At 46.3% G+C, this 23616-nt stretch overlaps 2 protein-coding genes across 6 annotated transcripts in view; both read left to right on the forward strand.

Annotated features, from left to right (window-relative positions):
* The first annotated feature begins 8938 nt into the window (after positions 1-8938).
* LOC122174852 (late histone H2A.1-like) lies at positions 8939-11612 on the forward strand. Of its 2 annotated transcripts, none has more exons than XM_042862086.2 (2): positions 8939-9086; positions 11019-11612. In XM_042862086.2, the coding sequence occupies exon 2, from the start codon at positions 11031-11033 to the stop codon at positions 11430-11432; it is 402 nt and encodes a 133-aa protein (XP_042718020.1). In that variant the 5' UTR covers positions 8939-9086; positions 11019-11030; the 3' UTR covers positions 11433-11612. The 2 variants fall into 2 exon arrangements, with proteins under 2 accessions (XP_042718020.1, XP_065450725.1); XM_065594653.1 differs by lacking the exon at positions 8939-9086 and adding an exon at positions 9093-9434.
* Positions 11613-15749: 4137 nt separating this feature from the next.
* CD151 (CD151 molecule (Raph blood group)) overlaps positions 15750-23616 on the forward strand; it is a 62278-nt gene continuing 54411 nt past the window's right edge. For 2 of the 4 annotated variants that reach the window (XM_065594655.1, XM_042862175.2), the window contains exon 1: positions 15904-16079. The gene's annotated coding sequence lies outside the window, so the exon portion shown is untranslated. Of the gene's footprint in view, positions 16080-16381; positions 16463-23616 lie in introns of those variants that run through there. The other 2 variants (XM_005307290.5, XM_065594654.1) reach the window with 2 other exon arrangements.

Raw genomic sequence — 23616 nt, forward strand, 5'->3', positions numbered from 1 at the left:
AACAGAAATGCACTGAAATAAAAATAACAACTTTGGGAGGCCGTTCATCTTTCCCTAAGATACCCTGCTTAGCCAAGAAATTTCATATTTGTTCTGTTCCTTCAAAATCTTTTATTATTTATTCCATATTGGAGAGTAATTTGCCTTTAAAAGCTTTTCATGTGTCACCACAGTAGTTTTTCCTAAATATTGTAAAGATTCCCTTTACCCATTTAAATGTATGTAGCTGACATACATTTGATCCTTTGGGGGATATTAAGTCCTAAAATTTCAGATGTATCATAGTTTATTTTGAAGCCTGATACCTGATCTTTGTTTTGTTTCCCCTTAACAACCTACTTAGATGTAGCTCTATGCAGTCAGGCGGGATAATATTAAACACATACATTGGGGTGTAGATGATATTCATAAACAATAATTCAGACGTCTCCCTCAATCTCTACAAGGCACATCCTGCCAGGCCCACAGGACACAATAAAGGGTGGATTGGCTGCCATCAAAAGAGTGTCACCGAGAAACCACATGGCAGAACAGTACTAAGGAAAATACTCTGGAAGAGGGGCAAAGGAGGATCCTCTGTTATTATGGTGCCATTGGAAAGACTCCCATTGGCTTTGATGGGCTTTGGAGCAGGCTCTAATTTCTCAAAGGAAACCCAGCCTTGATTTGCCAAGATGGTAGCTCACTAATTCCGTATGAGAAAATGACTTTTTTTAGCCATCAGCCCCAGTGGCAATGTTAGATTTCCGCTTTTTTAATTAGCCCAATGAAGCTTTAATATTTGTCGTGTGCTCTGAGGGCTGTTTACAGCCTGTAGAGCTGTTGCTCAGGGAATTGCAGCTTGCCCTTGTGCTGATAACACTCATTGTTTTGTGACCGTTCATTGCTGCTGTTATATAACTCAAACTGATCGCACTTCAGGCCTGTCCTTCTGTTTCCTCTCTTCCTGTCTTACTGTTCCCTTTCCTAGAGATGTGGGAACTGCCCATCCTGAATTATTAGCAAAAATAATTCCCTGAAAAAATCTGACCAAGCAGTAGAAGATCCTGGCCTTATGTCTTGGTGGATGTGACATTTTAAACCTTAGTTGATGTATGTAATGCATCTTTTCAGTTGTGAAACTTACTTATATAGTGAAATGTGCTATTAGCACACGTTGGGCCTGGACACAGCCTGGACCCTGCTCTAGGGGATTTTGTGGGGGATGGAGAGAAAGGGGGTTCTATTCAGATATCATTCATGTCTGATCTAATGTATCAAATGTTTGTGTGGTGGACTCTTCCCTTCCTCTTCTGGACTGCTCAGACCCATCTCCCCATTCATAAGCCTGTAGCATCTCTGGGGTGACCATACCAGTGACTGATGTAGAAAAAGCAAGGTAAGGAAAGTATTTTTAGCTGCTTTTAGTGCAAGGTAGCAGCTGGAAACAAGGCTGAGACCCAGCACCATGTGACCAGCCTGTTCTCTGCAGATCACCAAGAAGTGTGCCTGTTTAGGGACCACACATCTAAGAGTGAAGCTCAAGCTGCAAGGGACCCTTCTGCACGAACTTAAAGGCTCCCAGCCATTGCAGCCCCCATCACTGCATGTTACCAGGAGACCAACCAAATTTCCCCTTCTATAAACTTTAAAAATAAATAAATACCTCAGCCCTAATATTTGGTTGGCCTGATAGCTTCCTTGCTAATGGCCTGATCTCTCCCATGCCACAGCAATGACTCAGGTTTCTGTGGCAACTGCTGGTGGTCAGAACTCCCCAGGAATGTCCTGGGTAAGAAATGCCTTCTGAGTCACCTGCAACACAGCTGCAGCACAGGCTTTCCCTAGAAACATCCCTCTGCATTTGGATTCTGGAAGGGATAAGAACATTTATCTCTAAGGAAATGGAAGCTGTGACTAGAGGGAATAGCCAGACATCTAAGTCTGCTGGAATAACAACGAGGAGTCCGGTGGCACCTTAAAGACTAACAGATTTATTTGGGCATAAGCTTTCTTGGGTAAAAACCCCACTTCTTCAGATGCATGGAGTGAAAATTACAGATACAGGCATAAATATACTGGCACATGAAGAGAAGGGAGTTACCTTACAAGTGGAGAACCAGTGTTGACAAGGCCAATTCAGTCAGGGTGGATGTGGTCCACCCTGGGTAACTCCCTTCTCTTCATGTGCCAGTATATTTATGCCTGTATCTGTAATTTTCACTCCATGCATCTGAAGAAGTGGGGTTTTTTACCCATGAAAGCTTATGCCCAAATAAATCTGTTAAGCTTTAAGGTGCCACCGGACTCCTCATTGTTTTTGTGGATACAGACTAACACTGCTACCCCCTAAGTCTGCTAGGTATTTTCCCCGCCTCACTGCCAATGGGATTCAGGCTGTTTACTGAATACACTAGAACTTGGGGTCAGTGGCACTTTGATAGGCCAGGTGTCCCAGCTGATGCAGTGAGCCAGAGACTAGTGGTGCAGTGACCACATGCGCTAGGGTAGCAGCTACTCTGTGCTCAGTAATAGCGGTCCTGGGACTCTCTCATCATCTTCAAAAAGCACCTAATAGCCTTAACTGCCTCCCCGATGACCTCCAACAAGGAAGGTCTCCTCCAACAGGCACCTGTAACCATGTAGCATCCCCTTGTGTGGCACCGTATAATGATCCATGGCCTCATACACAAAAACAGCTGTCAGGCTCATTAGCTGACCCACAAAGCTAAGTGGCAGTGAGGGGGTTAGAAACCATGAGCACGTGGTCAAATTCCCTTACTTGAGCTACAGGAGAAGCTCCCTTAGCTGCTGTCGGTAATGGGACTCGGAGATGCCTTTTTGATCAGCAGCTGGTATGTGATACAGTTTCAGGCCGATCAAGGCTTGAGGAACTTGTTTCTGTCTCATCCAGGACAGAGCATATATTGCAGTATATTGCAACTGCAGTGTGAGCCTGTGCCATGGGGCAGGATCTGAACCCAGGCCATTCGCATTCACTAGTGGTGGAAAACAGCACGTCGCAGCTTTGCTAGCAGAGAATGAATTTACACCTCTTGTGTTCTTTGTACAGAATCAACAACATAGAACAGAGCTGATTACAGACTGCAGGTACAAAAACATGGGCTAACACATTTACTACCTACAATATAACACTGTTACGGGAGGGATCACCAGCTGGTGCTGTTACACAAGATCTTACAAGTTATTTTTCCTTTTGCAGAAGCAGTGTACAGGCTTGGTGGAAATGCTGCATTGTTGGTAGCTTGGTGAAGTTAGTTCTTTGGGGGAGCTTTTGCAAACAGCAGGGGCGATTTCTCACAGCCTTAATCTCTCATAAGAGTTAATGTTGGGGTAAGTTGCTTGTGAGGAACTGGGCCTTGGTGTTTGGGTTAGGAGTTCTGAATGAGGGGTGTGCCGGGGGTTGTTTATGACCACCTCTGTTCCAGGACTGGTGTATGGCTAAATAAAACAAGTTACAATAAGAAAATATGCAGATTCTGTGTCGCCAATTTCTCCCGTAGTGGGAAGCCAACCTGCAGGATCCTAACACCTGCCACCAACTAGAAGAAAGGTGACAATACATGATGTATTGAAACTATTTATACAATTGTATATTGGTTATTCCTCTATCTACGAGGGCCATGATAGTTCTATACTCCTAACTATAATAACGAGGGGATGGATTTTCACTGGTATTGTAAATAAGCTATAACCAGCCAGAAATGTAACAATTGCCGCTATCCTGCACCCCAGCTGCTTGAGGGTTATAGCAGAGATTGAGCCCAAGTTCACCTGATCGCCCCCCATAGAACAAGACCCTACCACTAGAGTTAAGAGAATCTCCATTAGCTGTAACCAATATCAAGCTTCTAATGCACAGACAAGTGGTTCCATTTCCATCCAGTAGATAGCAGTGGCACACTAGCGTAGGGTGACCAGATGTCCCGATTTTATAGGGACAGTCCCGATTTTGGGGTCTTTTTCTTATATAGGCTCCTATTACCCCTCACCCCCGTCCCGATTTTTCACACTTGCTGTCTGGTCACCCTACACTAGCGTGTACGTTACCAGGTGGAAGTGGTCAATGCCTAAGAGGCCATAAACTTATCTGTCCCATATGATGTGTAGGTACGTAGAGCCCCCAAGCTCTGTTGAGACCTCTAGGCACTAGTGTAATACTAAATAATAAAAGGTGGGTTAGTGACAAATTCAGTTTGGGGAACATTTTCAAAGAGCGTCCTTTTTCTTAGGCGTAGAAGAGAATGTTAGGTACAAGGGTGGTGGGCTTGGTGCCAGAGACCGTCTCATAAGCTCCCAACAATGCCAGCCCTTTGAGTCTGGGCTCTTCTTGTTTCCAGGTGAAGTGAGAAAACACCATAGCGTGAGGCTGGAGATTTTGCCTCTGACTCTCATGTGGCTCTTGCTGTATTTCAGCCAGAATCCCAAGCAGCTAAAGCATGGGGGGAAGAAGGAAAACACACACATACCTCACCCCAGTGCTATTTCCCAGTGATTTAGCAGCTGTATTTTGCCCTCATGTTGTGGTTCTCTAGAGGGGAGATGCGTTGTAAAGGCTAACGCCATGTGGCTGGGCTATGACAGCCTGGTGTATAAGGGGGTGAATGCACGACCCTGCAGTTACAAGCAAACTGCACTTTTCCAGCTGCCAGTGAGGGACCGAGCAACTCGACAGCCTCTCCCTGAAGCACAAAAGCCCCCAGTGACAGAGTGACTTAGGGACCCCTGTCTCAGCCACCATTTTACTGTTAGTTTCCTGGCTGCATCCCCAGCTGCTGAAAACCTACACAGCTCCATTGACTTCAATGGAGTTATACCACTGTATACCTGCTGAGGGTCTGGTCCTCTGTTAGCTGAGATGTAAATCTACGGTCTGGAGCACCCATGCCCTTGAAAGCTCCCATGGTTTGACTGCCTTTCAGGATCTGAGATCATTGTTCTAGGCTAATAGTCACAAATACCACTCTATATATTTTCTGGCCCTAGGTTATGAAGAGCCCTGTACAAAGTCCTCAGGCAGACCTCTGTAACCTGCATAGCATACAGGCAAACCTCTGCCCATATCAGTCCAAAGGCACCCAGACCCTTACAATTTGGCTGCCCTAGGTAATTGCCTGTGTGATAGAGGGCAGCCAGATTTTATGGTTTGCCTGTATGCTATGCCGGTTACAGCCTCTGGAACGGAAGCTGAGACGTTTGCAGCTGGTGGAGTGATACAATGAGGTGGCTTTGACAACGGGTAAAGGGGTTGGCTCAGGACACTTGTCTCTGAGGCAGTGCAGGAATGTGGGGTCCCGCACATTCATCTTTAAAGGGGATAAGTCATGGTTTGGAACATTAGGCGGGGCAGACCCTATTGGGCTGTTAACCGATCCAGAGCCCCAGAAGTGTGGGGCAATTTATTGCTTCGTGCATGGCACATGGTTGGGTGCCACCCTTGGGTCTAGTTTTAATAATATTTTAAAAATCCCATGCAATTGACAAGAGTTAGACGTGTTTTTCATATTGCCCTGGCCAAATTCCAGCTTGGCTATTTACATTGTGTACCACACAGAAATTTCGTCTGTCATTCAAATGGAGAAGTTATTACTCACTTCCATTTCTAACACAGGAAATGGGTTAAGGGACTTTATCACATCCTAGAATTCAACACAGCTAGGCAACATTGTCATGCCAGACATTGTGAGGTGGCACTGGAGCTCTATGAGGCTGCACAGGCGGTGTAAGTGCTAGGGAGTGTTTCACACTGTGTATGCAAATACAGCTGGTTGGAAAATGGATTCTTTCTCTGCAGAATTTCAACTTTTGTGGGGGAAAAACAAAACAAAAACAAAAAATACCTACCCCATACCTGCTGAAAACTGTAACCTTTTTGGTTTTCTGCTGAAATATCTAAAATTTGGAGAGAAATAGACACTTTACACAACATCTCTAGTTTCACCAAAAACCCAGATTTTCATCAAAGAATGGAAGATTTTCTATGAGCCCAATTTGCAAGCTGTTACTAGATGTTGCAGCACAAACGAATGAAAAAGGGGATGACCCTGATTTTGAGTGACACAAATGGTGATCTCCGCCCAGAGCTGGTCCACCATCAAACTGGCTGCATTTTCCTGGTAGGGGAGTGACCCATGCGCACAACCTATAAGACATTTTGGGATCATAACACTAAAATACTTTCTCCTTCAGGCTGGGAAATATATGTTGTCTCTTCTAAGAGTTAAAAGAACAGGAGTACTTGTGGCACCTTAGAGACTAACAAATTTATTTGAGCATAAGCTTTTGTGGGCTTCAGCCCACTTCTTCGGGTGCATAGAATGGAACACACAGAAAGAAGATATTTATACATACAGAGAACATGAAAAGGTGGAAGTAGCCATACCAACTGTAAGAGGCCAATCAATTGAGATGAGCTATCATCAGCAGGAGAAAAAAAACCTTTGAAGTGATAATCGAGATGACCCATAGAGAGAAGCATGAGGAGAAAATACAGTAGCTCCAGTGAATAGACAAGGTCACACAAAGTTTTGTACATTGGCAAGAGGAATTTAAGAGTGTTCGGCTTCTTCCAGTTTAATAATCTGATGATTAAAAAGTGGATTATCCTGACAGTGTCCCTCTGAGAAACCAAACCAGAGATTAAGAAAATGCCCCAGGTTTTAAATTTAAAACTAGAACTTTCCCATGGGACAAAGATCATCATCCCGAAGGTTTTGGACATTTTGTTCTCTTCCGCTGATAAAAATGATGCGTGAGGGATGCAGTCTAAGCAACCCCATCTTGGGAGTTTGGGAAATGGTGGGGAGTAGAGAACTGTATTTTACTACACTAATGTGAAACAGTGCAAACACTGTCCCATGGGCCCTGATTGCCCAATTCCTGCACCTGACACAGTCACTTCCACCTGTGCAAAGCGGGCGTCACAGAGTATCATTCTGACATAGCAACATTCTACCTTCCTATCACACTCACTCTGTCCCGGGGGTGAGTGGAGTGGAGACTCAGGCCCTGGATATACTGATAGGCACTATGGTAGTAGATTCAGTCCTCTCACTCAGAAGTCAATATATAATTATTTAGAGAGTGCTGTTAGGTAGACATAGCTCTTAAAAAATAATCCTGCCGAAAGCATCTTAAATCTAAGCTCCCATTCCTGCAAATACCTTCATTCATGTGATTAGTCCCTCTGCAGTCAGTGGGACTAGTCATGTGAGTAAAGTTATACATATAGAATCATAGAAATGTAGGGGGACCTCAAGAGGTCACCTAGTCCAGCCCCCTTTCTGAGTCAGGACCAAGTAAACCTAGACCATCCCTGATCATTGTTTGTCTAATCTGTTCTTAGAAACCTCCAGGGACAGGAAGATCACAGCCTCCCTTGATAACCTGTTCCAGTGTTATACCAATAGAATAAAAACCAGCAGGATCTTATTAGGAGGGATAAGGCAAGGATGCCACATTTATTGTAAATATAATGATAAAGCAAAAGATAAAAGTAAACAACGTTGTTTGACCACTTATTCCTATCACTACTTATTCCTTATACACACACACATATAGATAGATAGATAGATTTATTCACACAATCATTCATTTAAGTTCTGTATAGGTGTTATAGTTACCAGCCTAGAAGTTGCTCATGCCAAATTACTGGCCAGGTATCTTGGTCATGAGGATGGAGCCGAGTCTGTGTCAGGTGCACCTGATGCTCCTGGAGGTTGGCAGCAGAACCAGAGACTCAAAGTCATCAGTCTTGAGAGTCCATTCTTATAGGATTTAATTCCTATGTTAGTCTATGGGAGCTGTTTCATTCTGCTGTTGCTGACTCAGCAGATGGCACATTCCTGGGAACATTCTTGGGCACATTCCTGGTGGCTCCAAACTGTTCAAAGTTTGTGTTTCTCATCCTTCCAGGTGATGGGGTGGATCCCAGTTTACCCTCCGGGGGTTCTGGTGGTCCACTTGACACATTCTTCGGCCGATGGATACTCCCTTTCTAGGCTGGCACCTTCCTAACCATTCATGTACATTAAGCATTCATCAGCATACATTCCATATCTTAACCATATTTTAATTTACTGTCTCCACCACTTTTGGGGTGTGTGCTAATTCATTTGAGACTCCCAGCCTTTAATCACAGAGGGTGGGGGTCTGTCCTAGGAGCCATTGAATGAAGTGAAAGTCACTTAACGGCTTATGGTGTTTGTTTACATTGTATCAATTACTTCAAGAACAAAGTCAATTAACTTATTTGTAAGTTTTACATAGTAATAAAGTATCTTTCACAGGACAGATATAGTCAATGGTTTCTACAGACAATAGCTTACATGTTTTAACAGAAGACCCAAGAGATTTTTGTACTTGATGAAACTGTTGGATTTTAAAGTGTGGGGACAAATTATGAGGGGGTCACTGTCACTTGGGGGAATCACTGTTAGTACCTTCTTTAATATCCCTATACCAGTACTTAACTGTACATATAGTTAGAAAGCCTTGCCTACTCTCTAACCTAATAGGTCAGGTTTTCTAAACCTTTTATTATTTTTGTTGCTGTCTTCTGGACCCTCTTCAAACATCCACATCTTTCTCAAAGTCTGGCCCCCAAAACTTGATGCAATGCTGCAGCTGAGGCCTCAACAGTGCTGAGCAGTGCAGGACAATTACCTGCTGTGTCTTAGATACAACAACCCATTGTCCAAGTCATTAGGAAAAATATTGAATAGTACCACACCCAGGACAGACCCTTGCAAGACCCCACTAGATACATTCTCACAGTTTGACAGCAAACCACTGACAACTTCTTCTTTCCCAATCAGCAAATTGACCAGCTCAGTCTGGGTTTTTTTAATATTTTCCTCTACTTAGCATCTCCCTTTACCTCTCCTAGAGTTGAGGGGGGATAGGGGGGGAAAAGATGAATGGGTAGTCAGTAATCCAGGTGCTGGCGACTAAGTATTATGGAAGTGGAGCTAATGAGGCACTTACTGCTGAGAAAGTTAAAAAGGACCAGCTGAAAGCTACCTCCTGAAACATTTGTTGGCTCAGACAACAGGCTACTTGGAGGAAATGGTGTGAAAACCTTAGAGGTGACATATTGACTTACTCTTGTGTTTTCTTTAGTTCTTTTGCATGAAGAAATTGTGTTCTCTAGGGAGAGGATTTCTGTCCTGGGGTAGTATGATGTTGGGAGGGATTTAATAAGCAATAGGAAAGCCATAAAGAAAAGGATTTGTAAGGTGAAAAGCTATTGCTGTGGGTTGCTATAATATTCTTTGTTGCCAAAGGGAGCAGGCATAGCATTCTTCCCTAAACTCTGACTTGGGATATGGCTGTCAAACTCCTGCTAGAGAGAATGCTGTTAGCATAGTTCTGCTGGCTCAGACAGAACTTCACCTCGACACTAGTGAACCAGTAAAAGTGTGGTCTGTGTAAAGGTGAGTATGTATGGTGGCTGGTGAGATGGTACTATGTGCTTGCTAACTGAACAGCTACCTTGAACTGAGTCTGCACTTCAGGCTTATGCTCTTATGTTGAGTGCCTAACTAAGTGGTGTGGCTTCTTTCTTTCTTTCACCTTCAACTAACTCTTTAGACCCAGTGAGCTCTGTATAGGCAATGCCTCTAATAGCCTGTAATTCTGGGTGCTGCTTATGAGTGCTCAGAGTGAGCTGCTCAAATCCATACAAATCTGAAATTTTCACCTTGGTTCATAGTGGGCATGCTCCATGGCTTAACATAGGCGTTCAGAGTCCCCCCCCCCCCCACACACACACAAATTGTTACCCGTCTTTATCCTATAACTAGTTCCCCATGTACTAGGGGGGGCTGTGTCACTACAGAAGATGTCATATCAACAAGGCTCTGGGGGCTTTCAAATTCCAAGGTGTAGGGTGAGACCATGGTTTTGCATATTCAGTCTTACAGTGCCCCCTCAACCAGGTGTTATGCTGATTAGTGGCTCCTAATGTCTGTCTCTGGCAATGTAAGAGCCCCAAACATAGGTCTTGAGCTCTGCTCCAAGGCAGTGTAATGAGTGGCACCCCCAGGTGTCACAAATAAGCCTTGGTGTGGTTCCACCTGGGTCATTGCTGGGTGCAGCAGCTGAAACCCCTGAAGCATCTGCCCCTTTCCCATAGTAAAAATAGCTACTGATCAAGAAAGATCAAAGGGGCAAGGGAACCTCTTCTCAGGCCATCTGCTGTAATCGAAAAGCCCTCCTTTCACAGATGGGTCAGCAAAAAGCACTAGAAGTCCCAGTCTACAACTCTCCAAGAGCTATGTGTGTGTCTGAACTAGACTTAAATATGGCTTGTATGGCTATGGGATGGGGAGGGATGTAGGTTCTTGGTTTGTGTGGGAGGGAGGAAAAACAGATTAAAATCTACAGGAAGAGCCTAACCCCTCAGCTTTCCAAGCAGACTCTTCCACCCCTGTGGCTTCGTTGTCCCTACTGATAGCCTGTTTGCTCAGCCACATGGGAAACTGTCCCCAGAAAAGGGGAAGGCCTTCAAGGTATGAACTTCACAACCTATCTGGGCTCCTCTACAGGACAGTGGTGCAGTAGGTGTTCAGAGAAGCTGTGAAAAAGAAGGGTTGGGGCAGATAAACTATTCTCCCCTGCGAAGGGCACAGACCAGAAGAGCAATACCTGTTCCTTCACATACTGGACAATAGCTGGCACCCAGCCTTGGACACCAGAACTTCTCTAATGAAAGCTACTGCCCAGGACACTTACCCTTTAACTTCCTGTGCTACTGACCTAGGCTCTCACTTATTGCACAGGTTATGAGTTGTGACCAACCGATCCCATGGTGTACAACATCCTTCCTGCTTCCAAGGTGAAGAGTAATAGTAATTGTGCTGCTACATTGTTCTCCACCAACCATTTCACCATGTTTAGAGTGTTGGAATGTTGGTTTGTTCCTACTGGGGCTTCTATCTAGTTTAACACGCATGCTCCCAAGTTTCCTGTCTCTTGTGCCAATGCAGCACTGGGTGACGGTTCACTCTTTCTTCCAGCCTATTGACAGAATGTCTGGACACGGCAAGAGGAAGGCAAAGCCCTGGTCTTCAAGATCCCAGTCAAAGAGGGCTGGTTTGCAATTCCCCGTGAGCCGTGTTCACCGGTACCTGAAGAAGGGGCGCTATGCAGTGAGAATAAGCCCCAGTGCTGCAGTCTACCTGGCTTCTGTGCTACAGTACCTGAGTGCTGAAGTGCTGGAGGCAGCAGGGTATGTGACCCAGGCAAAGGGGTACCAACGCATCATGCCAAGGCATATCCTGCTGGGCATTAAGTGTGACGACGAACTGCATAAACTGTTCAACCATGTGACTATTCCCCAAGGAGGTGTCCCGCCCAGAATTGAGAAGCCACTTCTGACCAAGAAAACCAATAAAAAGTCTGTGAGTAGAAAGAGAGCTGCCCCCTGCTAGTTCCCCTCCAGCTGCAGCTGAACCTGGAAATGAGGGGTGGGGTCTGGCTCACTGAGACTGGATTTCTGTGCTACAGGCTTCACTTGGTGCACTTGGTTTGTGTGTTGCTGCTAAAGAATATTTATTCAGATTGGTGATTTGTATAATCTTTGATAAACTTGTATTTCATGTATTAGACTATCTGGCTCTTGTGAGTCCTATTTATGCAGTAGATTGTAATAAGGAATCCAGCTCTGGTCTGTATGATTTAGAGAAAAATGGTTTTGTGTCCTGGTCTAGTGCCTTAGCCACAGGAGATCTGGTTTCAGTCCTGATTCTGATACAGGCAGAGCCATCCCTTAGGTATGGCAAATCAGGGCAACCACTCTGGGCCCTGTAGGCCACCAATGTGATTGGCTGGTGTTTGGTGCAGGCGGTCCCAGACATGATGGATTGTCACTTCCATACTGGGCCCCGCACCCCCTACAGGGGCAGCCCTGGATACAGGCTTCATTGTGCTCTCTTGAACAAGTTATTTAGGCCCAGATCCTCAAAGGTATTTAGGCACCTCCCTCCCTAGAGCCTTAATCTCTGCCTTAGTTCCTCCCCTATAAAATAGGGATAATTATTCCTCTTTCTTGTCTACTTATCTAAGTGCCTTGTACAATGGGGCCCTAATATCAATTGGGGGCCTTCAGATGCTCCCATAATACAACCAGTAATAGGATCTGGAGGAAGGGAGGCCCTTGCAGAAAACTGGTATTTCCACAATCCTACAGCAGGGGAGTGGGGAGAAGGGCCGTCTTGATACAAGGCAGGCAGAGAACAGAAATGCCTTTATGTGAGGGGTGTCATGGTGGTCTTGCCCCCTCAGCTAATGACATTGATGTGCTGTGAGCAAGGCTACCCCAAACCTAGGTGAGAATGTTCAATTGGCCCAGAATGAGGCACAACTCCTATGTCACCAGTGTAGAGTCTGAACCATGTGGTTACTGTCAGCGGGGAGTCTGGTGTGAGACTAGGTTGACTCCTCCCTGGGCCTTGTCCTAAGCATGTACTGAGGGTGTATTATCACTACCTGTTCAGTCTGCTGTATCCAAAGTGTCATGGCTACCTCCAAACAGGAGAGGATCTGACCTTACCCAGGCACTGAAATATCTGTGTGCTCCTCTTTCCACTTGGACCTAGTGTAGCCATTTTTTTTTTTTTTATTCCCTTACTCTTCCCTTCTCCTTCAATTTCTTCATTTCATGCTCACTTCTGCTCTGGCCGCAGACTCTGACCTCCTCCCACAGTGCTCTCCGCTTTATCTCCACACTCTGTCCCTGCCCTCCTGTTCCTCATCCTTCTCCCCACCTTCCACCTAGCACTGTTCTGAAAGAAGGTGGGGACTATGGGTTCCCCCCACCCCCCTGCTACATGCACAGTGATTCCAATAGGTTGGACAGGAAGGGGACTCTCCCTGAATCAGGAAAGGAGGTGGGGAAACCTGGCTCTCCCAAGCTCTGTGCCCCCACCCAATCTAATTACAGTCCCACCCCCTTACTTTGACACGTGCATGCACTTAAAATCTTCCTCTTCCTTCCTAGTCGCTTCTTCCTTACATTTTACTACCCCTTTGATCTGTGGATGGAGACGGCTCCCACCCTCAGTCTAGTGTCTGGCTGGAAGCTAGTCCTCCAAATATCATCTCATGGAGATACTATGTTGAAGAATGAATAGTGATGAAGTAAACCAACTGGATTTATTCTTTTACAAATCTAGGTAGGCCTTGATAAGCTAGTTGACTTGGGCCATTGCCTCAGATCAAGTGTAGTATGATGTCAAGGCTGATTCCACACTCTGCAGAAGGTAAGGGCCCACAAGGATTTTAAAAACTAATACTGGCCACTCCAGGCTTGTATTAAACTCCCAAGGTTACTGCTTTTTTCTGACCTTGGTTTGGTAAATACTGCCACCACCCAAATGCAAAACCCCTTTCAGATCCCAGGAAGGTGCACTTAGGAATTCCTTCCTGTGGGGTATCCTCAAGCGCGCACACACACACAGCTGAGAAAGAAAACAAAGGAAATTAGCTGTTGCCACCAGCTAATTTAACAACATGCACAAACGAATTAGGACACCTAAAACCCAATCCTATTCTTAAAGGTAAATTTTATTAAAAACAAAAAGAAAATACATTTGGAACTTAGGCTTTTGCTAGATTTTAAAAGAACAAAATAGCTTGCTTGAAGGTTCAGCTTAAAGGTTACTAGCACACAAAAGCATCTGGTATTAGCACAGTGGAGTCCACAAGCCTTACAGAAAATAAGAGAGAAATCTAATTGTGTCTGTCTAAACATTCCCTGTCTCAGTGAATCCTTCTAGGTAGGGATGATGAATTTTCATACCTGGTCCAAACTTTACACAGCATTCCAGCTACCCCCGTCTCTTCAGCCCAGAGAGAACAATAGAGAGACAAAGGGAAAACTTCCTTCCCATTTTAAAAAGTTCTAGCCTTCCCCTTGGCTCTCTTGCTCAGGTGCCTACTCCCTTTTCTTCATGAGCAGGACTTTTTAACCCTTTACAGGTAAAGCAAGCAGCCACCATGAGGGACTTTATGGCTGGCTGGGTGTTCATAAAAGGGAGCTCCTCTCCCCTCCCCCCCTTCATTTATCACCATTAATTTATTATTCCGCTCCTTGCTGGGAGGAGGGATACCTCTAGTCTGACTCAGAGGTGAAGATCCAGTTATGAGGTGACCATCCAATAGATATAGGCAAACTAATTTCCCTCTTCTTCTCCCCCCCCCCCCCTCCACTGGCAAACAAAAGAATATCAGACTTCACATGGTGGTGTACCTAGGCCCCTCACTTACCAGTGTATCCTAAGGAAGGAAAGAGGATTGGACAAGGGTCTTTCTTTGTTCCAGTTCCTTGTATGGAGGGCATGTCCCAGTGCTGAGGCATTTAGGCTAAAAGCTTATGGGAAATAAGGGAGGGATGAGGCAATATGCCAGTATGGCATGATTTCTAGGCTTCACTATAGAAACCTCCTTAGCGAGTGTCTTTTAAACAAGTACACTTGCGGCTGGAGCCTCTAGAAGGGCACAGCCTTTGGCTAGACACTATTAATTTTGCTGATATGATGCAAAGGGGGATGGTGCTGTAACAGTATTGGCAACCCCAAGCATTCCAAAATCATGCCTTAGGCCCCCCAAAAATCATGCATGCCTTTTAAAAAAATAATTAAACGGTGTGTTTTGCTTGATCTAGTTTTTAGCCTGTAGGGGGGACACTTGAGTAACCTCTTCAATCTTGTGTGTAACTGAGAGGGCTAGAAACTTACCTTTATTTTAAATGAAAGATGAGATTCTCATGGAATCCCATGACTCCAGGACTTTAAGAAAAGCACCAAATAGAATGAGACTCACAATAAAATACAGGAAGTTGGCAGCCACTAGCCTGGGAAGGGAGAGAATGGGGACAATTGGAAGGGGGGGGGGGGGTTGGTGAAGATCCCTTGGAGAAGCAGAGCTACACTGAAGGATGGGGATAGTTGTTGGGGTGAATAAGTCTTGGGGTGAGGGGGACAGGCAGAGGTGGGGTGCAGAATTAACTGGAATCTTGGGACTTGGGGAGAAGTGAGGAGTCCTACAGGCACACAGGAGAGCTCTGTGGGGTGAGTGTGTGGGTGTGTAAAAATTGTTGCTCTATAAACTTTGAGTTGGCAATTCTGTTCTTGCCACGCCCTGGGGGGGGGGGAATCATTGAACAGACCCGAAACCACAATCTCTCTCTTCAACAACAAAAAACGCCCCTCAATTTTGGGGGACTGACTCATGACATTTGAGCTCCTGCAGTTGGCTATCAGGTTCTTACAGGATTCAGAAACTTTTCTGAAGTGCTGAATACTGGTGGCTCCCATTGGGCACCCACAACTGCAGTCAATGTGTGTCAAAAATCACAGGCTAAGCATTTTCCTCCCTCTCTTCTTTATCTTCTCCTGCCCACTCCCTGCTCCAGCTGTTTGGAGGGTTAAGTCTGATCCTCAAAGTGCACTGGCCACTTAGGAATGTGGCAGAAAAGTGTGTGCAGGTACACATGTGTACACACACACAAAACCCAGAACAAATGTTTTGTTGTACAGCTGACTTTTCTTGAGGTTAAAGTATCTGGTAACTTTCAATGACCAGTTTGCCTGGGCCTTTTGAATAATAATGAAGTTTAAATTAAAACATTTAAACATTTAAAATTAGTCTTATTCTCTGGCTAGGGATTCACTGTGGCGTGCTGAGTGCAGTGTTGTTGTAGCCATGTGAGTCCCAGGCTATTAGAGAGACAAGGTGGGTGAGGTTATAGCTTTTATTGGCCCAAATTCTGTGGGTGAGAGAGACAAATTCTCAAGCTGATACAGACCTGCTCTGCCTCCAGAGCACACTAGGCAATTATAGTCCCTCTGCCCACTAGGGGTCTCTGGGTTATGGGAGAGAAGGATCAGAGTTTATTCAAACAGTTAAGCATTGGAGCAGCTGCTGGCTGGAGCTGTGGGGACTGGGAGGGGTTTGGAGCAGCGGCTGCAAAGCAGGGCTCGCGCTGCCTGTTTTCACTGCCGCCGCAGCTCCGCCGGAGAGAAGGTGGGACTCGCTCTCCTGCCCCAGGGGGTCGGGACTCCGCTCGCCAGGAAAAGGTAAAGGGAGGCGCGCGGGGCTCTCGGGCTCTGTCTGCAGGGGAGAAGCGCGCAATGGCCAAAGCAAGGAGCTGCTGGCGCGGGGGGTGGCAGGGGGAGGCGCACCTGAAACAGCAGCAGCAACAAAGAAAGCCCTGTCCCCCCACTCTTCGCTTTCCAGGGCTAGCAGAGGAGGATCGGAGCCCGTGTTTGTTGGGCTTAGTCAGAGATGGGCACGTGAAACGCTCTCCGGGGATTTCCCCGAGAGGGAGGGGGCCGTGGTACAGCTCTCGCTTCCAGTTTTGGAAAAGGCGGTTTGGGAAGGGCCGAGCTCTCCCTGCTGCAAGGCACTTTTCACTGGCGCTTTCAACTGGAACAAACTCGGCGAGGTGTAAAAATGACAAGTTTGTGGTTTTTGTTTTTCTTTTAACCACGTCGTGAATCAAGGGGCTGGCTCAGACTGTGACTAGAGAGCGTTCCCAACGCCCCGGGGCAATGCCCCGCTGTTCCCTTGGAGGCCACGAATTCCCATGCAGCCTAGGAGATGCCTCATGAGAGACCCTTTTAATTTCTCCAGAGCCATCGGGGGCATAAAGCAGTTAAGGGACTTGCCCCAGGGCGCACATGTTGTCGGTGATCTCCTGTGGCCAGCTCTAGAGCTTTAATCACCAGACCATTTTCCTCCCTCTTGAGAGGCGAGTTTCTATGTTGTGATTGCCTTTTTTTTATATGACTTCCTCTCGCGAGCAAATCCTTAGGGGTTGTCTTGCTACATGGGGTTCAGCGTAGTCTCTTGACTTTGTTGTACAGAGCTTATCTCTCTTCACTTCTGGTTTGTTTAAGGTGCTACTTCTGTATAAATAAGATTTGGCCTTCCGGTTGAAATACTGGTGAAATCCTTGGGGGGGGGGGGGGGGAGTAAATATTTACCAGGAAATCCAATCAATTGTTATGCTCCACGTGCTGCTTATGTGTTCTCCCTGTCTCCCATTTTGAAACTAGCAGGAGTTGTGCTGGCTGTGTGTCACTTTAGCACCATCCTGTTGCTTGACATGCAGAGCATTCCCCAGCAGGCTTTGCTTCATGGCATCTAGTGAAAAGAGGAGACAGCAGTCAGGATGTCTTGATCATAGAAGCCCTTGATAATGACTCCATCCCATTGCAGCAGCTTGTTGGTTTTGAGGAGTATATTTAACCGAGAAACCTCTGGATGCCCTATTAAAAACCCTATAACTCATTTCTTCCCCCCCCCCCCCCCATCCCCTTTCTTGCTCTGGTGTTTCAGAAGGTGCTAAAGATCAGCCCTTCCCACCGATCAAGGGTTTAATTAAAGGTTACAGAGGTGATGCACGGTGGCAGCCATTTTGCTAAAGTTATGCCATACAAGACAACCATTGGGGACCCCAGTGTCAGAAAACTGGCTTCTACAGTCCATGATGTTTTAATAGTGGCTTAGGTTCTGAGGGAGGCTTCTAGTGTGACAGAGATCATCTAGCTAACATGCAGACCAAAGGTGCTCTCAATTGTTTAAATCAACATGAAGAGGGAGCAAAAAGGTCTGCCCCAGCCCTGCCCCTGGACTTTGGCAGTCTCTAAAAATGGTTGCTGCCGAGGATGGAGGAGACTCAGAAAAGCCCCTTCTGAGTTAAAACTTCAGCCTCAGGGTATTAGTTTGCAGTGAAGGTAGGAAGACAACCCCTTATAGCACCTAGAACATAGTTTGCCTTTAGGCCTGTGGGTTACCATAATGCTGCTGTTAACCTGCCTCTTGCCATAGGCTAGGGAAAGTGGAGTTCAGGGCAAAATGGGTGCAGCTTTTGTGTGCTGTGACTGATCTGCAACTCTACTTGAGCTGACAAACTGGATAAGATTTCATAGACTTTGATCACAGTGGTGCCTTTTTTTTACTTTAATCTATGCTGACCTCTTTGTATAACATAGAAGATGTGACATTTGACAGCCTACTACTGTGTTTATACGTTGCTGGCCCAATGGGGCTGCGTTCTTGGGTGGCACTTTTAGGCACTACTGTAAATAAACATGATTAACAAATCCAGTGCCTCCAGCAGTAAAGGGAATTGTTCTTTTCTGTTAGGGAAGTGAATGTTACTGAGCTCAGTAACTGAGTAACAGACTACCCCACTGTGACCAGGGGAGCTAAGCTGCCTTTTGAGATCTGTAGCTTCTGACCCACAAAGCCCCTCTCATACCACGGCCTTTTCCCGCCATCGTTTCAATATTTTTCACTGCTTGGCCTGAAATTGTTGTGTATCATTTGCAGAAGCTTGCGAAATAGCTTCTGAGTGTTCTCTAGCTGGCCACTTTACAGTGCCAGATCAATTAGTCCGTCTCCCTGTGTTTGGTGTCGTGAAAGGCAATAGAGAAGTCCAAAGGAGCCTATTTAGTTCAGTCTCCCAGAGTCACCATGAGACTTTCCACTCCCACAGCTTGGTACAAAGGCCTTGCAGTCCTGCTGTAGTTCTGAGATAAGTTACCACATGTACCTAGGCTCCTCCTTTGAGCTCTTCTTACCGTTCTCAAGCAGGTTCTGCGTTCACTCATTCCTGCTCTGCTCAGTTCAGCTGTATCCCTCGTGCTCTCAATTCCTACCCCATGCCCTCTTTTTGCCAGAGTGGGTGGGCAGCAAAGTCTCCCTTCCCCTTGGTGTTGAGTGTCCTCAGAGATCAGATGTGTTTCAGAAGTGCTTGTTCTAATGGTTTCATCTCTGTGCAGCCAGTATAGAGGGAGCAGAGCACTGATGAGCATGAACTCCCCAATAGCAAAATTGGCCAGATGGCACCCTGCCCTGGGGTCTGTTGGGGATAAAGGAACCACCTTGTGGGCATCCCGTACTGAACATTTGTATGGCACTTGCCTTCTTCAAAACATTTAAGCCTGCTGACATGCCTGCAAGGTAGGGAAGTATTGTTGCAATTTTATGGATAAGGAAACTGAGGCAGACAAATTAAGTAACTTGCCTAAAGCTGCTGCAAAGTCAGTGTTACAGCTAAGATGAGAACAGAGTTCCTGGCTTCTAGAGCTGTGCTCAGAGCACATCTCTGAGAGGACACTATCGTGTAAAATGTGTGGCAACAGCGCTCATGGTCACATGCATCCTTGCAGTGCGGTGGCCAGGGGGGTGATATTGTATTGCTCTCATGAAACCAGTGTTTTTTGTCTCACGCTGCACTTTGATTACTGTGGGTGTCTCACCTCCATCAGGCTCTCTGGCAGGCCCAGATCTCCCTGCACAGCACTGTCTGCTCTTGCTGATCAAATACAGTAACTGTGGTGATGACCTTTGCTAGCACAGACTCTCTCTCTCTCTCTCTCTCTCTCTCGCCTAGATGCAGCCTGGGCTGTTTCTCTGGGTGTATTTCTTCTCCCTGCCCTGCCTCATCTCCCTAGGCTGGAAATGATTTACAGAACCTGCCTGAGTGCAGGCATGCTCCCACTCAGCCTCATGCTATGCTTACACACTTAACATTGCCTCTCCTGAAGCATAATAAAGTGCTTACTGTCTGAATCCTGGCTCCACAAGGAACATTTCCAGTGTGGCCTCCCTAGGCTTAAATGAGAGATTCTTTGGGAGGGGATGGACAGAAGCTGCCACTTTTCTTTGGAGAGGAAAACTGTGTTTCTGACTTCGGTGGCTGATGCAGGGCTAATACGGTCCTCTTGTGGGGCTCTCAAGAGGCAGATTGGATTATACGAAGCTAATAATAAATAATTGTAGCTCGGTTGCTGTAGCTGCTCACTCTTTGAGAACGTTGCACAGTCTGCAGCTACGTATTTGCTCACCTTCAGAAAACTTGGGCCCCTTTATGTTGTCCCAGGCTAGGTGGCCAAAAATCAGGCTACCTAAAAATCTCTTAATTAGTTCTGAAAATTTTGGCCCTTGCTTTCCTGAATTCTCCTCCACTTGCTGCAGTGAGCTACTTCCTTCTGCCTCTGGCTAAATATACATGTGTTATATTAAATGTGAGTGTTACTTTAAAACTCCCCTCAGCGAGAGTTTTTTGGGAAGGAAAACAGCTGGCTGGATATCTCCACCCTCCATGCATCTTTTACCAATATTAGCAGGAAGCAAACTGTCCTGTCAGATCTCTCCATGCATCTCATTGTAGCTTCCTCACCTGGCTTCAAGCTGTGGTGCTGCCCCACTGCCCTCTCACCCCTATGGCATGTTAGTTTATAGCAGGTAGAGTCCAGTGCGTGTAATACAGTGCAGCACTTCCCATAGGTCACACACACAAGCTGAAGAAAGAGTGGGATCAGAAAGGAAAAGAGCTGCATTTACACATCTCCCCTTTCTTGCTCTATGCCCTGCAAGCCCCTGTCAGCATTCCTGCCATTCTCCCTCTGCTTTTGCTCCCCCCATCTCCTATATCACCCACCTGCCCAATTATATGGGAGTCAGGAGCCTTCTGCTGTCTACCTACTTCTAGTCTCGATGCCCAGTTACCTCCAGGGGCTGCTGCTGCATCTGGGCTGTGTCCCCCAGACAAGTTAGGTCAGAGGATGTCAGCCAGAATGAAGCAGGATGGCTCCACCAATATCAGGCCCCCCTACCATAGCAGTCCCAATGGGCTCCCACCAAGACCAGGAAATTAATTTAGTCTTGACAGTTTCCAAACTTCAGGAGCCTGAGGGTTGAGGTTAGATTTCCCTGCATCTCTCGCATTTCCCCCTTTCCCACCTGTGTCCTCTCAGCTGTTGGGACCCACCTATACCTCTTAATTTCTTACACACCATGTGTTCCTTTCCCTGCCGCACCTTCTGACTGCAGCCAAACCTAATAAATGAAGCAAATCCTACTTGGCCATGCTGTCCCTTCCTCCCCCATATGTGCCCTTTTGGGAGCCCGGTGACTGTGTACATAGCCATCCTGGATGGGGATTTGTAAACTTCTCTATTTTGGGAAATGCTCCCACCCATCATGGTGCCCTGAGTGGGGTTCACTCGCATAGAGGGTGGGACGAGGCCTGGAGGGGATGGGGAACTGCAGATTGAGAATGAGGTTCCTTGGCAGAAGTGTAGGTAGAGTCTTAGGTCTTCATTCCATATGATGCTAAGGGAGTTCGCACCCAGCCCCTGTTTAGAAGTGTCACACTCATAATAGAGCTCTAAAAAGTGACCGTATGTTCTCATTTCCTGCTCCATCCTGGTGCCTAAGCCTTTGCCAGTAACCTGCTCATACCAGCGTGTTGGATTGTCCTGTTCATGATCTCAGCAGCTTGACATGCAGAGAAAGCTACTTCAGTCAGTCATGTTAACCCTGTGCCCTGGCTACTGTGTAATAAACTACTGCACAGCAAAGGAAAGGCAGCAGGACTATATTTATTAAAGACCCTGTGGCACTTTATGCAAGAGTCAGGGCCTTCACTTTGGTGTCAAAGCCACATTGCGACTTGATTAGCTCCATCCTTATTTCCACCTTAAATTCCCCTTGCAGGTCTAGGTGATGGGATTCTTCACTTTCTGCTGTAAACTGTTGTGTGATGTTGCTGCTATGTTCTACTCTAGCAAGGGCTACATTTCAGCGATTGGTGAAATAATCCCTGTGGGTGACTGAAAGTGCTTTTGGGTCTCGGAGGCATATAATGAAATGTAGCTGTCATCTTCTGCTTCAGGGCACATGCCAACCACTACCCACATGAGTTAAGGTTATTCCATTCTTGCATCTTCCTCAGATACAGCTGGTACTGTCCAGCATAGGCTCCAACTCCGGAGGTGCTCTGGGGCTGGAGCACCCATGGGGAAAAAAATAGTGTGTGAGCAGGAATGGGAAGGGGTGGGGCCGGGACCTTGGGGTAAAACAGGGGTGGAGCATCCCCGGAAAAGTAAAAAGTCAGCAACTACGCTGTCCAGCATTGAAGACAGGATACTGGACAGGATGGGGCATCGATCTTTTTGGTGCTGGAGCCTAATATTAAAGGCACAAAGTCTGCTTCCCCTCTGCCCCGCCCCCGATGCATATGATAGTCAGTGCACTTTTCTCATGTCCCCTCATGGGGGCAGATAAACTGTATAAGCCTGAGTGTACAGAGCGTGTACTCAAGGGAGGAAGAGCATTGGAAGAGATGTTGGCCTGTGTGTGTCCATTCGTGCACTGATGCTGCTCCTAGAGTTGCAGCGTGAAAGACTCATGTTCTCAAAAAAGATGTAGGTGCCAGTGTATGCAGTTGAAATTACAACTGCAGCACATACCCCCTCCCAGGTGAGTGCAGGAGCAGAGTGGGCAGGGAAGAAAAAGAACTTTGAGAGACTTTGTCACTAATGTATTTGAAATCTGACAAATGAGCAAGGTGAATGTGACTTATGTCAGACAACTGTGTTACAGGGCTCAGCTACATCAGTGCCACTTTCCTTGTCTGCATCTGAAGCTGGGTTTGGGCTGCATCGAATGATACTGAGCCATAGAAAGCTGGGGGGTCCTTATGTGTGAGATGAGGAGCGTTCTCCCTGGCAGAAGTTCAGAGCCATTAACAGACTGTAAATGTAAGGACTTAAGCTGCTGTGAGATGCAGTCAGAACCGTTTCCTGGGCCTCTTTGCTCCTCAGTTACCAAAGCACTATCACTGTACTAAATCCCCTTCAATGTACAACATATAAAAACCTGCTGAAGAGGATGTGGTTAGATGTTTGGCAGCCTGTGTGTGTCTGTTCTCTGTGTGCTGTCCCAGCTCTGCGCAGACAACTGTCGTAGCAGACCTCGAGTGAACCGACCAATGACTACAAGATCCATTAAGGTACAAAGGCATCCAACCAGGTTTATTGCCAACAAAGCACGGTCCTAGCTCTGGGTTCAATTTCTGTCTCTGCCACAGACTTCTTGTGTCACCTTGGGTGACTCACTTAACCGCTCTGTACCTCAGTTCCCTGTCTGGAAAATGAGGATAATACTTCCTTTGTCTGTCTTGTCTATTCGTATTGAAAGCTCTCCAGGGCAGGGACCGTCTCTTACTCTGTGTACACACAGTGCCAAGCACAAAGGCACTGTGAGCTCAGATACCATATACAAATGATCATAGACTACTTATGTCAATCTAGCACATTTCATCCACACAGAATGCAGTGAAAATAGTGGGACAGGATGAACTGGAGGCAGGAATTTCTGGTGACCTTTTAAAATGATGTGTGTGCTGTGGATCTTTCTTTTTTAAAGTGGCTGATTAGTGACCCCTAAACTCTAAAAGCAGATGTAGCCTTTGGTGTGTGCAGCGTTGTGTTTCAAAGGTGCTTTTGTCTCCAATGAAGGTAACACAAGAGCGGAAGAAATACAGTGGAAGAAAGACTTCAGCAGAATCTCCATGCTGCATAGAACCAAGCTATGCAAACAAAATCATGCCAGCATTTTGGACATGCTGTCCAGCCAACAGCATAGTTTAGGTGCCAGGAGCAGTGGGAGTGAGTCATGGGTTGTGAATCACTCTTGGTATCTTGCATTGGCCTCCGTGGAATCTGTAAGGGAAGAATTAACATCCATCTCCCCTGACAACTGCGCCTTGCTGTTTAATTGTTTACTTTCTTGCTTGAGGGCTGCACCCTGAACTCC

Source organism: Chrysemys picta, chromosome 4 (genome assembly GCF_011386835.1).
Source record: "Chrysemys picta bellii isolate R12L10 chromosome 4, ASM1138683v2, whole genome shotgun sequence".
NCBI classification, from domain to species: Eukaryota; Metazoa; Chordata; order Testudines; family Emydidae; genus Chrysemys; species Chrysemys picta.